The sequence below is a fragment of the Rhinatrema bivittatum genome, chromosome 5 (assembly GCF_901001135.1).
Source record: "Rhinatrema bivittatum chromosome 5, aRhiBiv1.1, whole genome shotgun sequence".
Lineage (NCBI taxonomy): Eukaryota > Metazoa > Chordata > Amphibia > Gymnophiona > Rhinatrematidae > Rhinatrema > Rhinatrema bivittatum.
This window is the reverse complement of record NC_042619.1, coordinates 105,035,919-105,055,291: the sequence shown is the minus strand read 5'-3', so window position 1 is coordinate 105,055,291 and position 19,373 is coordinate 105,035,919. Positions and strand designations below refer to the sequence as shown.

The 19,373-nt window shown below is 43.3% G+C and overlaps 1 protein-coding gene across 4 annotated transcripts in view; it reads right to left on the bottom strand.

Moving 5' to 3' along the window:
• The window catches only part of NBEA (neurobeachin), a 2,460,099-nt gene that overhangs the window by 1,911,909 nt on the left and 528,817 nt on the right, over positions 1-19,373 (bottom strand). For all 4 annotated transcript variants that reach the window (XM_029602688.1, XM_029602690.1, XM_029602689.1 and 1 more), the window contains one exon: positions 833-956. In XM_029602688.1, the coding sequence (XP_029458548.1) occupies positions 833-956 (124 nt within the window). The remainder of the gene's footprint in view (positions 1-832; positions 957-19,373) is intronic.

Sequence of the window (19,373 nt, the reverse complement as noted above, 5' to 3'; positions counted from 1 at the left end):
CATCTCCTGATTATGGCGCATGCATGGCTTTTAAAATTCACCTTTAATAGTTTCAGGAATAACTTCTTTGGAGACCTTAAAGAAGTCTAAAAAGAACTTCCTAAGCATCACCAAAGGCAAAATACAGAAACACTTAGGAAAGTTGAGAAACCTTAAATTATATCTCTTAAGGTAATTGCCCATATGTTACAATTTTTCATGGATTAATTGACAATCCTTAATCCATGTTGCCAGTCCTGCCCTTAAGATAGAGATTTATTTTTTTTTTTTACCACAGAAAGCCAGGAGTGGGAGACTTAAGCCATAGAATTTTATTTTAATCATTTGTCTATTTTATATGTTGTTTTCTTACCCGCAAAGAATTTGGGATTGGGTGGCCTATCAATCTATTAAATAAATAAATGATATAGGTAATTGGCAACAAGCTCCAGGAGGGAAGGGGGGAGTAGGGATGCTCCAAATGACGTCTGTCTGGATCACTGTTTAGCTTTCTGATAGTACGGATAATAACATTTTCTCCTGACAAAACAAATGGCATGTATTCTTCATACTTCAAAAGATGTGCACAAATGAGGTGAAGCTGACATTTACACTGGAACACACAAATTCTGTTGTATACTGCTTAAGGTGGCCCATTTAGGGTTGCAAAGGCAGTAAATAAAACCTTTTAAATAAATAAAAAGATTTTTTTTCAGAATACAAACCTATCACATTACTATATATGATAAACACATACATAATTTTTCAGTACTTGAATACTGTAAGCAAATGCATTTTAGAAAAATGTTAAACTACAATTGTTTTAAGTTACTGGATACTATAGTTTACATACCGTCTGTTTTCACGGCTATTACTGAAAAGCTTTATCATATCTGATAAAAACAAGCGACGGACTTCCATAAGTTCTGCACTTGGTGTGGAGGTCTTTAAAAGGGTTGCTACCACTTTAAGAATCACTTGAAAAAAATGAAAAATATTTTCAAATCAGTTCCATGAAAAACATCATAATACATCACAATACATGATACAGTTGTTTTAAATATACAAAATAATGATTTGCTTTATTAGTTAAATATTTTATTACACTGAAAGAAAACCTGAAGTAATGAGTTCAGCTTTTTATTACCTACCAGTTATCTCTATATGGTAATGCAGTAAACATAAGAACCATTGCATCAGTAAAGCAGAGTTGCTTACCCATAAGAGGTGTTCTCCCAGGACAGCAGGATGTTAGTCCTCACATGTGGATGACATCATCAGGATGGAGCCCAACATGCCACCAACCCTGCATCCAGCAGGGGTTCCCCCTTCAGTCTCATTTGTAGCAAAAGTATGAGCAAAAAATAAAATAATAAAACGTAAGCGAACCCAACTCCGCAGGGTGGCGGGCAGGATGCATGAGGACTAACATCCAGCTGTCCTGGGAGAACACTTGTTACAGGTAAGCAACTCTGCTTTCTCCCAGGACAAGAAGATGGTAGTCCTCACATGTGGGGAATAGCGAGCTACAGGATGCCCAAATAGAATCAACCAAACACACCCAACAACGTGCAACAGGCAAAACAACTGGGGTGGTTTTGGGTATGAGGGCAGCCTGAGTTTCTCAGTGGGTCGTAGGCAGGAAGTTGGGTTATTTAAACTGGAAATAAATAACGTAGGACAGATTGGCCAAAGATGGAATCTTGTCTCCAGCCTTGTCGAGGTAATAATGAGCTGCAAATGTATGGAGAGAGCTCCACATAGCAGCTCTGCAGATGTCAGCCAGAGGTACAGAAAGGAGGTGCGCTACTGACATTCCCATGGCTCTTACTGAATGTGCTTTTACGCGTTCCTGTAGCGGAAGGTCTGCTTGTCGGTAGGAGAAGGAAATGCAGTCCGCCAGCCAGGTGGACAGGGTTTGCTTGCCCACTGGAACTCCCAATTTGGTTTATCAAAGGAGACAAACAGCTGGGTGGACTTCCTATGGGCTGCAGTGCGGTCCAGATAAAAGGCAAGCACAGGTTTATAATCCAAGGAATGCAGAGCCCTCTCACCTGAGGCCTTGGAAAAAAGGTAGGAAGCATTATGGACTGATTTAAGTGGAAATCAGAGACTACCTTTGGCAAGAATTTAGGCTGAGTGTGGAGTACCATACGATCATGAAGAAATTTGGTATACGGTGGGTATGTTACCAGTGCTTATCGCTCACTGACTCTGTGAGCTGATGTTATAGCAACTAGAAAGATCACTTTTCAAGTGAAATGTCGAAGCTTGCAGGTTTGTAGGGGCTCAAATGGAGGTCGCATGAGCCATGCTAGCACAATATTGAGGCCCCATGCCAGGATCGGAGGACGAAGTGGAGGCTTGAGCTGGAGCAAGCCTCTCATGAAGAGCCCTACCAGGGGTTGCGCCGAGATCAGGGCATCTCCTACACCTTTGTGGTAAGCGGCTATGGAGCTGACATGGACTTGAATGGAAGAAGTCTGCAGACCAGACTCAGAAAGGTACCACACATAGTCCAGGAACCTTGTTGTGGGGCAGGAAAAAAGGATCTATTTCTTTTGTGGTGCACCATGAGGAGAATCTTTTCCATTTGGAATGATAAGATCTTCTAGTAGAAGGCTTTTATGAAGCTACGAGGACCTGGGACACACTGTCAGAGAGATTAAGGGATTGTAGTATTAACCTTTCAACATCCAAGCTGTCAGAGACAGGGAGTGAAGGTTGGGATGACGCAACAGCCCGTTGTTCTGCATTATCAGAGTTGGATCTGTGCCCAGGCGAATTGGTTGCTGGACTGAGAGGTCGCGTAGGATGGGAAACCAAGCCTGACGTGGCCAGTGAGGGGCTATGAGGATCATTGTGCCCTCGTCCTGCCGTAACTTCATGAGAGTCTTGCTGATGTGTGGAAGTGGAGGGTAGGCATATAGAAAACCCTTTGCCCACGAGTGGGCAAAGGCATCTCATGGTGGTGTGTCGGTTCTGCGGTGAAGAGAGCAGACGTTGTCCACTTTTCGGTTGTGAATTGACGCAAAGAGGACTATGTGTGGGCGGCCCCATTGGTGAAAACCTTTGTTCGCTACAGTAGGATCTAGAAACCAATCGTGGGGATGAAAGGTTCGGCTGAGGTTGTCCGCCATCACATTGTCCACGCCTGCCAGGTAGGTTGCTCTGAGTAGCATGGAGTGGGAGAGAGCCCAGGCCCAAATCTGCACCGCCTCCTGGCATAGTAGATAAAAGCCTGTGTCCTGCTTGTTGAGGTACCACATTGCTACCTGGTTGTCTGTTTGAATTAGGATTACCTTGTTGGAAAGGCAATCCTGAAAAGCGAAGAGGGCATACCGGATTGCCCGGAGCTCCAGAAAATTTATCTGGGCCTTGCTTCCGCTATGGTCCAGGGTCCCTGGGTTTGGAGGTTGTTGACATGGGCCCCCAACCCAGGTTGGATGCATCTGTTGTCAGAATAGTTTGAGGATGTGGAGGTTGGAAGGGTAATCCTATCTGAAGATTGGACTCTTGTATCCACCAAGCAAGTGAGAGACGAAGCTGGTTGGTGATGTGGACAATGTGGGACATGTGTTGATTTGACTGGGACCACTGGGACTTTAAAGTCCATTGTGTTACTCTCATGGCTAGTTGAGCCATTGGAGTTACATGAACTGTGGACGCCATGTGACCTAACAAGGTTAGTAGATGACGAGCTGTCGTGGTTTGGCGAGTCTGCACTGCTTTGGCCGGGGTTGATAACGCGTGAGCCCGGTCCTATGGGAGAAATGCTTTGGCTTGGGCAGTGTTTAGATCTGCTCCGATAAATGAGAGGGTGCGAGATGGAGTCAGATGTGTCTTGGGATAGTTTATTAGAAACTCCAAGGATTGCAGTAGGCTGATGGTGAAAAGGAGGGAGCGGAGCACTTCCACTTGGGATGGACCTCTGAGGAGCCACTTGTCTAGATACGGATAGACGTGGATGTTGTTTTGTCGCAAGTGAGCTGCGACTACTGCCAGGCATTTCATGAATACATGGGGTGGTGATGCTAGGCCAAATGGCAGTACTCGGTATTGGAAATGATAGTGGCCTACTAAAAACCTGAGGTATTTTCGATGAGGAGTGTATATGGCAATGTGGGCATAAGCCTCCTGAAGATCTAGAGAGCAGAGACAATCTCCCTGCTGCAGTAGAGGGAGCATGGTTCCCAAGGTTACCATTCTGAACTTTTCTCTGCAGAGATGTTTGTTTAGGGCGCGTAGGTCCAAAATAGAACAAATGCTGCCTGATTTTTTTGGAATTAGAAAATACCGAGAGTAGAACCCTTGATCCCACTGCAGCCGAGGTACCAGTTTGACGGCATTGGATTGCAGGAGGGCCGCGAGCTCTGTCTTGAGAAGTGAAGTGGGTTTGGTTAGACCCCATGCTGGACATTGTGAAAGGTTCGGTAGTAGCGTGAGGAAGTTCAGTTGGTAACCGTGGGTGACCACAGAAAGGGCCCATTGGTCTGTTGCGATTGTGTTCCATATGTTGGCAAAGTGGCACAAGTGGCCTCCTAATGGAATCAGTGTGGTAGGCGGGGGTTGATTTCTGCCCTCTAGTAAGGAGTTAAAACCCCGATGCTGGACCAGTCTACGGGGCTGGTTGGGCTTTTGGGGCCCTGGGTTGACGAGGCTGGCCTCTTTGGAAAGGTCTAGGTTGTCGATTACGGGATGGAGGTGGGTAATACCTATGTGGCTTGTAGGATAGCCTCCTAGGCTCCCGTTGAAAAGACCTCTTGGTGATAGATGGGAAGTCTGAGGGGAGAGTGGACAGCTGACAAGGTGTCATGATGATCTTTTAGTTGCGCCACTGTTTCCTGACTTTACTTGCCAAATAAGTTGTCTCCTGTGCATGGGAGGTCTGTCAACCTTCTTGGACTTCCTGGTGCAGGTCAGAAGATTTGAGCTATACTCAGCGTCTGGCACTTATTCCTGCTGCCAATACTCTTGAGGCAGTTTCAAAGATGTCATATGCTGCCCTCACCTCATGCTTTCCAGCACTGAGTCTTTTCTGAATGGATGTGTTAAGTCTTTCTTGATATTCATCTGGTAATGTTTCAGAGAATTCTTGGAACTTCTTCCAAAGATCCCTTGAGTACTGAGTCATATATAGCTGATAAGCAGCTATACATGCCATCAGCATAGAACCGTGGAAGACTCTCCGTCCGAAGGCATGCAAAGATTTCCCTTCTTTACCTGGAGGGGCAGAAGAATGAGGCTGGGATCTCTTGGCTTTCTTCTGGGAAGACGCAACGACCACAGATTGATGGGGCAGTTGGCTTTTTTGAAACCCCGGAGCTGACAGGACCAGATAGGTGGCATCAGTTTTTCTATTCACTGGTGGAACTGTGCCAGGGTGCTCCCAGGTGCGTTGTAACAAATCAAGGAGCTCATCATGTACTGGAACAGCCATCACTTCCTTAGGGGCATCAACAAATTGTAATACCTCAAGCATTTTATGCCTGGTATCCTTCTCCGTTTGTAGTTTAAAAGGGATGGTTTCAGACATCTATTTAATGAAGTTGGCAAATGTGAAGTCTTCAGGAGGGGAGTGGCGGCATTCTTCTGTGGGTGAAGGTTCTGACAGGAGTTCATCCGAGTCCTGAGTGTCAGAAGAATCATCATCCGAGGGATCATATGGTGCATCTCCACTACCATGCGGGCCTTCAGCTGGAGGTAAGGGTCCAAATCCAGCTGGATCTGGAGGTGGCACCGATGGGAAGGATGGAGGCACCAATGTGGACACAGAGGATGGTGATGGCATCGATGGAATCAGTGCTTTTGATGGACATCGGGATGGCAACAGACCAAATGACCCTAGAACCAGCTCCGGCAACGGTAAATTTTGTTCCTCATCCAAGGACAATGTAATAGGTATCGGTGTCGGTGGTCTTGGAGGTGCTGATGGTATAGAAGGAACGGGCACTGATGGCAATGCACCGATTAAGGTATCCAGGCATTCAAGAAGCGAAGCCAACATGGTAGGCATCGGGTTGGGTGTTGGCATGGGAGCCGGTGCCAGTTGAGATTGGAATCCCCTAAGTGCCTGGCATTGGCGGCACAGCCACTGGGGTTGAAGGTTGAGAAGGCATTACCGGAGGGGCCACATGTATTAATGGAGTCTCGGCTCCCAGCACCGGTGCAGGTGGGGAACACCTCGGTGTCCCGGGTCCATTGGGGGATGGGGCCCCTTCTCCCCAGGACTTCTTGGCAGGTGGTTCTGTCAATGCCAAATGTCGATGACTTATCGGTGGCAGCATCGGAAGATGGGTCATGTCGATGGCAGTGACTGTGTTTCTCCCAATGCTCAGTCCGGTCCTTCTCCAGCACAGAGGAGGAAGATGTCGTTGCCTTAGAACGAGAAGAGGCTGGTTAAGGACAGTCACCGGTGTCTCGATGGCGCTGAGACTTCAATGGCGACAGAGTCGTTGAAGAGGAAGGCTTTTGACTCGGTGTGGCCTTGGCTGGGGTAGATGGAGACACTTTCTTAAAAAGGTGTTCCATCTTTTCCAAGTGGGCCCTGCGGCCTTTTGGTGTCATCTGGGCACAGCTAGTGCACCATTGGACGTTGTGAGCGGGCCCCAAGCACAAGACACATACGTCGTGAGGGTCCGGAATGGACATGGTCCTCGGGCACTCGGGGCATTTTCGGAACCCAGTAGCCATTTTGTTGAAAAAATAAAGGCGGCACGCGGTCGGTGGCCATCGGGCACTGAAGAAAGCACCGCTGAGAACCGACTGCAAAGGACGAGGTAAACTTACCGGTGTCAACGGAGGTCAGTGGTCGATGGGGGACCCCGGGATGGGGACATTTTTTGAAATTTTTGAAATAAGTTTCTGTGAGGAAAAAGTTGTGAGGAATTCTCACAGAGCTCCAGAAATCCGTGAGGCTACTGCTGCGCGGAAAAAAAAGAGACTGAAGGGGGACCCCTGGCATGCAGGGTTGGTGGCATGCTGGGCATGCTCAGTGTGCCAGTCAACGTTTTAGAAACAAAAAGGGTTCTGTGATTGGGCTCCAAACTGATTATGTCACCCACATGTGCGGACTACCATCCTGCTTGCCCTGGAAGAACCAATTCTACAGCAAACTGAAAAAAAAAGTTATTACCAATTCTAAATAAAGGAATTAATTCAGATCCCAAATCAGCATTTCTTGGTTTAACCATATCATCATATCTAATCATTTTTTCATCCAGCAGCTTGACAAATTTTGTCATTTTATATGTGCTGCAGACATAACAGTTTTCTTTGGCAAAATGTTTCACAATAAATAATAATAAATAAGCCATTCCTCTAAAAATGAAACACTCTATTATCCCTTAAACCTGAAGATAACCCCTTGTTTTATCCTTGAAGTAAAAAAAAAAAATAAAAACTCCTGCAAAATCTTGGCCTCTTTTTGGCTAATATTCAAGAACAGGATCTGAGTTATGATCAGAGGCTGGTTTCTTCTGGGCCTACTGACTGAGACTGAGTACATGTACAAAGGTGGCAGGAAGATTAATGCCCTGCACCCAGCACCACTAGGAACATGATGATTCTAGGACCTTTACCAGAGAAGGAGAATTACACCACTTTATTTTAAAAAAATTCTAATAAATTCTTCTACCCACAGGGAGGGCAGTTTTCAAAGCCATTTCTGTGGGTAAAAAAGGGCTCTTTGAAAACAGACAATGCTCAATGCAGGTAAAATTGCACACACTATTTCACAAGACATGCAATTTTACCCACATTGTTTGGAGGTAATGCTTTAGTAGGAGTTTGGTTGGGGGAAGCAACAATGCACATACTTTTGGAGTTTTAAAATTAAATACATTCATTTGTCCAGAAAAAGTACCTGAGAAAAAGACAGATGCAAATCTCTATGGGTACTTATTTCAGAGTCAAAAATCAAAGCAAAAATACCCATGGGCAAAAGGTATTTGCAGGGTTTGCATCAATGCTGGCAGACCAAATATAACTAAATAACTAAGCTGCTTACCTATAATGGGTATTCTCCATAGACAGCAGGATAATCAACCACACCGGTTTGTAAACATTATCTGAGGGCACAGTTGAAAAGAAAAGCTCTCTCAGGTCCTAGAAATGCCTAGGCAGATATTCTCAGGCTGCCGAGTGAGCCTCCTCAGTCTTATACTCAAATTTAAACCAGCACCAAATGGGAGGAGCAAGGACATATGGGGCCCGGGAAAAGTGTTGGAAGAACTGGCTGATTAAAATGCAGCCAATACCACCTTAGGGATTATCCTTGATGTCTAAGGAGAACAGCCATTTTAGATAAGCAACAGTTTTCTCTGTGGACAAGCAAGATAATAGGGAATCCTTAACGAAGGGTTGCCTTCCAACAAAAAGAGGAAAATAACCAACTGCAAATGAATAGGCCAACATATTTTTGGAGAATAAAGCCCCATTTTAGTTATCTCATTTTTTAATTGTTTTAAGAAAGACAACCCTAAATGGGCTTTATATTGGATCAAGCTGGATTCTCATCCTCAAAGATACTCTGAAGGAAAGACTGGCCAAACCTATTGGCACGTTAGGAGTCACTATCTAAACAATAATGAGATGTGAATGTATGAACAAATGTCCATGTCACAACCTTGCAAAGTTCCACAATATAAGAATCTCAGATGGGCAATAGATGCTACCATAGCTCTAACATTATGAGCCATGACATACCCATCCAGTGTTAGACCTGTTTGGGTATAATAGGTGGAGGGGAATGCATTTCCTATCCAAAAAGAAAGAGTTAATTTGGTTACAGAAATGCTAGGCCTGATTGGGTCAAAAGAAACACAAGCTGTGTGGACTTTCTAAGGGCTTGAGTATGCTCCAGATAGAAGGGCTCAGTTGCAATCCAAATTGTGTAAGGCTTGTTTGTCCTTGTGATCATGGGGCCCGGGAAAAGTGTTGGAAGAACTGGCTGATTAAAATGCAGCCAATACCACCTTAGGGAGGAACTTGGAATGTGTGTGCAGCACTACTCTATTATAATAAAATTCAGTGTAAGATGCACTAAATTTGGAAGTCACTCGCATTTGGAAGTTCAATGACCATGTGCTGAAGTCACTAGCATTTGGAGTTCAATGAACATGTGCTGAAGTAAATACCACAAAAAATATGACCTTCCAGGTTGGGTAATTAAGCCTACAAAAGATCATAGACTCAAATGGACTTTAATCAGCTTGGTATGTACCAAACTGAGGTCTAAACACATGGCAGGTAGCTTGACAGAATGCATAAAAATAAAAGACAATTAGGGCCCATATAGAGACTGGATAACTTTCTATATTATAATAAACACCAATTTCACTAAGATGAACCCTGATTGAGTTAGTCTTCAGGCTAGACTCTGAATGAGTTCCATTATCCATTTGGATTTATATATAAGATTTATTTATATGATGAAGATAGTCAAGCGGTATTTGTAGGGCATGAAAAAGGAACTATGGCTTTGCTTTCATACCCAATGCTAAACCTCCTCTAAGTCAACACACAAGATTTCCTGGTGTATTCCTTTTGAGAAGCCAAAAGGATATGAAACACATTCTCCCATAATGCAAAATAGTGAACTATTTGCACACAACATCCAAGCCTTAAGAGACAGGTACCAAATGTTGGGATGATATAGTCTCCCCTAGTACAGTGTGATTAGTGTTGGAGATGTTTCCAACCAAATTAGTCTCCTGATAAACAATTGCCGAAGGAGAGGGAACCAAAGGACTTGAACAGGTTAAAGTAAATCAATTATTTATTTTCTCAGATAATAGAAGGACTAAGGGGCACTCCATGAAGTTAGCAAGTAGCTCATTTAAAACAAATAAAAGAAAATTATTTTTCACTCAGTACATAGTTACATTCTGGAATTCATTGCCAGAGGATGTGGTTACAGCAGTTAATGTAACTGAGTTTAAAAAAGGTTTGGATAAGTTCCTAGAGAAACATTCCATAAACTGGTATTCATTAATAAGCAATAGTAGCTTGAGATTTTTTTAATATTTGTGTACTTGCCAGGACTTGGATTAGCCACTATTTGAAACAGGATGCTGGGCTTGAAGGACCCTTGGTCTGACCCAGTATGGCATATCTTATGTTCTAAATTTGTCTTGGCCAAAAAGGAGCTATGAGGATCACTATGTTTTGGTCCCTTCTGAGTTTTACCAAGTTTTTAGCAACCAGAGGTATTAGAGAATCCACAAACAGAAGACCCTTCCCCAAATGAAGGGAATAGGTGATGATGCTAGTCTGTATTCTGATCTTTTCCTGGGGCAGAAGCTGTGGATTTTCCTGTTCACACCAGTCACAAACAAATCTACCTATAGTGTTCCCCACTAAAGAAAAATCTTAGCTACCATTGTCTCATCCAGAGACTACTCATGGGAGTCTAAAATCCAACTCCACTTGTCCATTGGGACATTCTCCTGCCCTACCAGTATGATTCCTTGAGAGAAGGACCAGTTCCATACTCTAGCAGTTTCCTGACACAGGAGGAGTGGTCTAGCTTTTCCCTGCCTTTTTAGGTAAAACATAACTACCTGATTGAACATTTAATTTATTATTTCAACTTACAAATCGCTATCCCAAAGGTTCAGAGTGACTAACACGATGACATCGAATAAGATTACAATAAATAAACATAATAACAACATTCACCATCATAAAACATTGAAGAAACATTATACAAATGCAGAACATGAAAACAATCAGAATATATTAAAACATAATACACAAATTACAATACCAAAACCACTAATAATACTTGAAGAAGGCCATTTCTTTTCAGATGCTATTGCCTCTGCTAGTTCTAACTCTAAGGAATTGTTTACAACAGTGAACAAATTACTGGGGAATAAAAACAGAAAAAAAATCGCCTGATACATTGCCTATAACAGAAAGTGATAGTTTTGCTATCTATTTTTCAGGGAAATTTGCTAAGTTGCATGCTAAATTAGAACGTAAGAGGGAGGGGAGAGTGCTGAATGTCTGGCTGACAGCAAAGAATTGTAAGAGTTGAAGTCCTTTTGACTGTTATATCTGTCAAAGCTTAGGGGAGATTTTGAATAAGATAAGGGCAATCCAGTGTATGTTGGCCACTTGCCTTTCAGAGTCTATTTTTATACTTTGTACTTGATTATAACTGGCAGATGATAAATGGTGTTTTGACTGAGGGTTGCATAGTACATGAGTAATCTCCATATTGAAAGAACCTGTACTGTATACCTCCATTTATGCTAATTATAGCTTTCCCTTTCTAGCTAAGATCATGGAAAAATTGTTCCTACCCAATTAACATTTATTTTTAAGAAAATAAAGAGAGGCTAGATAGTCCAAGTAGGCTATCAGTTAGGCCACAGTCCCAAACTTGTGATGTTTCAGTAAATGATAATATCGTACACTGGGCAGATAGAAAGGAGTTCTTTCGTTTATGTTGGACTCTCCTCAGCTGAAGAACATAAGAAAATGCCATACTGGGATAGACCAAGGGTCCATCAAGCCCAGCATCCTGTTTCCAACAGTGGCCAATCCAGGCCATAAGAACCTGGCAAGTAGCCAAAAACTAAGACTATTCCATGTTACCATTGGTAACGGCAGTGGCTATTCTCTTTGGGGTAGATTTTCAAATAGCGCGTATAGGCGTACTTTTGTTGGCGCTCCAGGCACCAACAAAAGTACGCTGGGTTTTAGTAGATACGCGTGGAGCCGCGCGTATCCACTAAAATCCTGGATCGGCGCGTGCAAGGCTATGAATTCTGTATAGCCGGCGCGCGCCGAGCCGCGCAGCCTACCCCCGTTCCCTCCAAGGCCGCTCCGAAATCGGAGCGGCCTTGGAGGGAATCCTCTAACGCCCTCCCCTCACCTTCCCCTCCCTTCCTCTACCTAACCCACCCGCCCGGCCCTGCCTACACCCCCCCCTTACCTTTCTCCGGGGATTTACGCCTCCCGGAGGGAGAAGTAAATCCCCGCGCGCCAGCGGGCCTGTTGCGCGCCGGGACGCGACCTGGGGGCGGGTACGGAGGGCACGGCCACGCCCCCGGACCGCCCCGGGCCGTGGCCACGCCCCCGTACCCGCCCCCAAAACGCTGCCGACGCCCCCTAAACGCCGCGACGACCGGGCCCGCCCCCGACACGCCCCCGACACGCCCCCCTCGGAGAACCCCGGGACTTACGCGAGTCCCGGGGCTCTGCGCGCGCCGGTGAGCCTATGTAAAATAGGCTCACCGGCGAGCAGGGCTCTGAAAATCCGCCCCTATGGATTTAGAATCACTGAACGCAGTGATTCCTCAAGAAGAATTGCTTACAGTAATATCTGCTGTATTGAAAAACCGCCCTCAGCCACAACGCATACCGACTTTTTATTATTGAGCTATTACATTTAGCATCGAGCCATAATTATTTTATGTTTCAAGAAAAATGTTTCCTACAAATTCGGGGAAAAGCTATGGGGGTGGCAATGGCACCAGATGTCGCTAACCTGTTTGTCACAGCATTTGAGAAACAACATATCCAGCAGAATCAATGGTCATCAAATTTGAAACATTGGAAGAGATATATAGATGACGTCTTCATTATATGGGAAGGGTCCCAGGCATTGCTTTTAGAATTTCACTCTTGGCTTAATAACCTGGATTCATGCCTTAAATTTACTATGAATTTTCATCATCATCAAGTGTCATATTTAGACATCCTCATCACCAGACATGAAGATTCAGTTACCACCACTCTATCGCAAACCCAATGATCGGAACAATTTGCTAAGATTTGATAGCTTTCACCCTAGCACCTTCAAATTAAATCTCCCAGTGGGCCAATTTATGCGTATACGACGCATATGCACGGACAATTTTGAATTCAAAAAACAAGCTCAACAATTGGCAGAAAGATTTCTACAACGAGGATATCCCTTGTCTAGTGTTAAAAAAGCTTACCGACGAGCCCTTTATTCAAATAGGGATTTTTTATTTTTACCAAAACAATCTGAAGATTCGAACCCACAGACTTTGGTCATGAAGCACACATTGGCCTCACCATCTATCAGCAAAGCCATTAGAAGACATTGGGCAATCCTCCAGGAAATCCATCCTTTATTTAAAGAACCCATCCGCATTGCATACACCAGGGGCAGAAACATCAAATATCAAGTGGTCCATTTTAGTCTTTATGATCCACCACGGATCACAGAAAATATTAATAATTGCACTAACTGTGCTCATTGTGCTTTAAAATCACCACAGACAACCATTAACATATCATCTGGATGGACGGTGCCTCTACCTCAAGCGACGTGTAAAACTTCATTTGTAGTGTACGCTACATTTTGTCTATGCCCACTTATGTGGGCATGACTAAGCGCCATTTTCGGACCAGCCTTACAGAGCATAAATGTTGTCTAAATACGGGCAGAATTGAGGAACCGCTTGTAGCTCATTTTAAAGATTACAACCATGTGTTTTCTGAAATTAAATGGACCATTTTAGAGGTAATTCCAACACATTGGAGAAAAGGAGACAGGATTAGGCGCCTCCGACAGTGTGAACAATGCTGGATTTTTCAATTACAAACAGTGACCCCTCGTGGCCTCAATAGGGAGATAGAGTGGATTCACTTCATGTGAATCCACTCGCCTGCCAAATCAAACACACAGGTGCAGTACGGTGAATTGCATATAATCACCTCAGATCTCGCGGCAATTCAGCAGAACGCCAACAAGAGGATCAGGCGGCAGAATGTGGTAGGTTGGAGCTTTGAAACTCCAGTTTCTCAAATTCATCCAGGGATGTGCATAGATATACAAAGTAATGTACTTGTGTGAAATCTGATAAAATAGTACTCATGTATCTGTGGTAATGTGACCGTATTTATCTTTTTAGTTAAACTCTTAAAGGTATTCAGTACCATGTGAATGCGACGGAATTTAAACTTCTCGACTAAAAGTTCAGGAAAAACAGATTTTCAGATTCAACAACAGTCCCTGAAGCAGCTTGTTGCGAAACGTAAGTCGGACTGGCTGCATAAGTGTCTCCTGGACCTGAAGTATGGTAACGCCATCTTCCCGGATAAAAATATCCTCCTGAACAGCTCGATCTTTAAAGCGCGGCAGCGCTACCGGCAAGTAAGGGAAGTACCGTCCCACATCTATTTTATAATATATAAAAAAATAAGAAAAATATAAAGGAAAACTCGTTGATTAATAATAAAAATATGACTTGAATGGACCGATGATTAAATGTGACCCATTGCGGTTTAGATTCAGGCTTACTGCGGACAAACCGTGGGTGTTATAATGGTCCCACAAATATAAATAAATAAATGCACAAGAAAAGAAAAAGATTGTAATTTGCAACGTATTGGTTTGAAGATAGTGTGGTTCGTTGCACTTTGATAATTAACTGTTTATACTATAGTGGTAATTGAAGTCTCCCATTATTACCGCACTACCAATTTGGTTAGCTTCCCTAATTTCTCTTAGCATTTTACGGTCCGTCTCACCATCTTGACCAGGTGGACAGTAGTATACCCCTGTCACTATAGTCTTCCCCGACACACAAGGGATTTCTACCCATAAAGATTCAATTTTTTATTTAGTCTCATGCAGGATGTTTTTCCTGTTGGACTCTATGCCATCCCGGACATAAAGGGCCACACGTCCTCCCGGGTGCTCCTCTCTGTCATTGCGATATAATTTGTACCCCGGTATAGACTGTCCCATTGGTTATCCTCTTTCCACCATGTCTCTGAGATACCAATTAAGTCTATGTCATCATTTACTGCTATACATTCTAATTCTCCCATCTTACTTCTTAGACTTCTAGCATTAGCATACAAACATTTCAAAGTTTGTTTTTGTTTGTATTTTCATTCTGCTTTTTAATTGATAGGGATAAGTTAGAATTTTTTTTTTAGCTCAGGTGAGTTTTTAGTTACAGGCACTTGGACTATTTTTCTAATTATTGGAACCTCACTGTCGGGATGCCCTAATTCTAATGCATCATTAGTATCCTTTGAAGATACCTCTCTCCGAACCATGCACTGCTGAGCGACTGTCGGCTTTCCCCTTTGTTCTAGTTTAAAAAGCTGCTCTATCTCCTTTTTAAAGGTTAGCGCCAGCAGTCTGGTTCCACCCTGGTTAAGGTGGAGCCCATCCCTTCGGAAGAGACCCCCCCTTCCCCAAAAGGTTCCCCTGTTCCTAACAAAACTGAATCCCATTTCTTGCACCATCGTCTCATCCACGCATTGAGACTCCGGAGCTCTGCCTGCCTCTGGTGACCTGCGCGTGGAACAGGGAGCATTTCAGAGAATGCTACCCTGGAGGTTCTGGATTTAAGCTTTCTACCTAAGAGCTTAAATTTGGCTACCAGAACCTCCCTCCCCCATTTTCCTATGTCGTTGGTGCCCACATGTACCACGACAGCCAGCTCCTCCCCAGCACTGTCTAAAATCCTATCTAGGTGACGCTATGATCTAGTAGATCATTCCACTCTTATAAACATGTGTGAATCAGCCAGAATAAAAGAATAAGCACAGCAATGGATAGCTTCATTTCTTTCCAGGAGGTCAGCTTCTGTATGTGTTATGGAATCATATTCATCTCTTCTGTAGGTTAACTGTGGCACCGCACAGGGGTCACTTTTGTTTAGTATCTATATGATGCCTTTTAGGACATTGTTCTATTCATTAGGGCTGTGCAGCTATCTGGAAGCTAATAATATACAGCAACTTGAACCATTGCTGAAAAATGCTGTTAAAGCATTGTCTCAGCTTAAGTGATAATTTAGCTATCATCATTAAGTAGCTGGTGCAGAGTAAGTTGACCTTAAATTCCACTAAGACAGACATTCTTAAAACTGTGCATGCTAGGCTGTTTGTGATTCCATATCTCTTACTATTGAGTCAAACGTTATTTTGTTTACTGACAGAAGAGAGTCATAGGGTTCACTGGAGTCCAAGTTTAGTCTCAAGACACATGTTGCTAAAGAGATTTAGATTGTTTTTCTAAAGTTGCGGCTAGTTAGCAAATTGAATCCTGGACATAATTTTTTTAAGTCTGTGATCCACTTGGTGGTACTAGTTTCTCATATGGACTACTGTAATAGCCTATGGATGGACTTCCCTCATTGGCTCACCCATAGGCATTAGGTAGTCTAGAATGAGGCACCAAGGACTGTTTTAGAGTATCCTAGATAAATCTCCTTGGCAAGGATGTTTAATCCTCTTCATTGGCTCTTGTTGGCTGCATGAGCTCAGTTTAAGATCTTGGCTCTAGAGTTTGGCATGATGAGGGGAAATCGTCCTCCATTTCCTCAATAAATTGAATTGGTATGTACTGTATGAATGAGCCATGAATCTTCTACTTGAATTCCTGTTTTTAGGAGTAGGATATAAAAATTAGATCAAGGAACTTTTTTATAGTAGCCCCTATAGTGTGGAATCAGCTTCCTCTTGGAAGGACGTCTTGGAAGGTCCCCCCAGGAGGAGCCCGTAGGGACCTGGACCTCTTGGACTTAGGTGGGACCCTCTGCGACCAAGGATCCAGGAAGTGATCGAAGAGATGGTCGATGAGGATGGTAGGGCCCAGGAGGCTGCTACAGTCTTCACCCTCAGAAGCCTGCGGCTCCCCTGGGAGGAGCCCGAGAGAGCCCGAGCCGCTGGGACTTAGGAGAATCCCCTGGGCCAGCAAGAACTAGATACCTGAAGAGGCAGAGGTAACAGAAGTCGGAGTCCAGGAATGAAGCAGGGTCAGAAGCCAGAAGTCTGAAGTCAAAGCCAGGGGCAGAAGCTGGAAACAGAGTCGTGGACAGAGCTGGGTCAGAAGCCAGAAGTCAGAAGTCCAAACCAAAACCAGGAGCGGGAGCGAAGACGAAGTCAATGGATGAAGCTGGGTCAGAAGCCAGAAGTAGAAGAGACGATCCAAGATTCAAAGCAGCAACTAGCAACTCAGGGGACTGAGTGAACCTCGTTGCAAGGCGAGGCATGTCAGTGTCTGCCGGGTTTAAATAACCCGGCAGCATCTGACGTCAGTAGGAGGCTGTCTCTGAGTTTCCCGCACTGGCCCCTTTAAGACTGAAGCCCCGGCGTGCGCCCTTGGTGGTGGGGCCAGCCGCAGATTGTCGACGGCGTCTCCCTTGCAGGGAGAGCGCTGCGGTAGGCCGCGTTTTGGGCTTTGGGGCCGAAGTGGAGGAATTCCCTCGGCTGGCCCGGGTCTGGAGGTGAGTGGAGGTCCCGGGGCACGGCCCGGGACCGTAACAAAGATAATATTGAGAAGGGTGGCAGATATGGGGTCCTGTATAAGGATACCCCTACATTGTTATACAGGTATGGAGTAATATTTTTGGTGGGCTTTAGCAGTCTTGTATTTTCTTGTGTTTATTTGTGGTTTTTAATTACTTTTTTGTGGTATATTTGCTGTTTACATATGTTTAAATACTAACCCCACCCACCAGGACCAAAATTGAATACAGGAAACCTTGTCAATTAGACACCCTAACTAAACATCTATCTAAAGCTTTGATGGACCTAGACCTATCAAACAGCAATAACACCGTTAATTAATGTTCTCCCTCACCAAAGAGGTGGCGGATACCTGCTGCCCGATTATCAAAAAAACAGATTACTATTAATACAAACACCACAACCCATGGTACACCAACGAACTAAGAACTCTAGAAACTACACTTAGAAAGGCAGAAAGAAAATGGAGAGCCTCTCCTTCCTCAGACACACTAACTACAAATCTCTATTACATAAATACAACGAATCCACCAATATTGCAAAGAAAGAATTTTACGCTAGCCAAATCAACAAATATCAATATAACCCCAGAACACTATTTACATATGTAAAAGATCTAACCAATCCCATTGATACTCCCACTTCAAACAATTCCTTTAATTGTAACATGATTGCACACTTCTTTGAAGAAAAAACCTTAAACATACTAAAAAACATCCCATCACTAAACACAAACCAAATTGTACTTCCTAGCAAGCCCAATGACCACTTAACTTCATTTGAAACCATCTCATCACTTCAAATTGAAAATATAATCAAAAAAATGAACCCAGCTGCTCACCCAATTGACCATATCTCAATAAAACTATTAAAATTAATCACCAATATAGTTTCCAAACCCACTGCTGATATAATTAACTTATCAATCACTGAAGCAAATGTCCCATTTATTCTAAAAGCCGCAATAGTCAAACCAATCACTAAGAAACCACAATCCAATTCATTTATCAAACTTGAGACCCATTTCCAACCTTCCCTGCGTATCAAAAATACTTGAAAAAATAATGAACAATCAACTAACAAATTATCTGGAAAAGCATAGTACCCTATACCCAGCACAACATGGATTTAGGAAACATTTTAGCATCAAGACTCTATTAACCTCGTTACATGATATTATCCTCAGAGGAGCTGAAAACAGCCAAACCTACTTCCTGATCATGCTGGACATCTCGGCAGCATTTGATACAGTTAACCATAAGATCCTCCTTGAGAGACTTAGCGAAATAGGCATCAAAGAATCCACACTGAAATGGTTTGACTCGTACTTAAATAATAGATCCTTCAAAGTAAAATTTCTTCATAAAGAATCTGAACCTATTAAACTTCAATATGGAGTACCGTAAAGATCCTCCCTCTCCTCTACCCTTTTTAACATCTATATGCTTCCATTATGCAGAATTCTATCCGGTTTTGGTCTAACTCATTTTTTCTACGCTGACGATGTTCAAATTATAATTCCAATCGAAAAATCTATAGTCCTAACTCTTAAACTCTGGGATATTTATCAATCCGCCATTGAAAAAGTACTAGCCCGAATGAATCTCTCCCTTAATACAAAAAACCTCCCAGAAATTCTATACATCTCACCTAAAATAAGCAAAAGAACTTGAAATCCAAGAAGCCACCAAAAATTACCCCATCTCCCTGGAAGTTCGAGATCTAGGGGTCCTTTTAGACTGCGAATTCACACTGAAAAACTGGGTTTAAAAAGTCTTTAATGACGGTTACTTTAAACTACATATCCTTAAAAGATTAAAAGCCCTTCTATTCCCTAAAGACTTCAGAATAGTTTTACAGGCACTGGTTTTATCTAAACTAGACTACTGCAATTCTTTATTCTTAGGTCTCCCAACAAACACAACAAGATCATTGCAACTCCTGCAGAACTCAGCAGCCAGACTTCTGACATGATCCAAATGATCAGATCATATAAACCCAATATTAAAGGACCTTCACTGGCTGCCTCTTAAATACAGGGCCCAACATAAAACTCTTACTCTAATTCATAAAATGCCATACAATGACAAAACTGAATGGCTAACATCCTCCCTTCATTTCCATACTCCCTTAAGAAACAC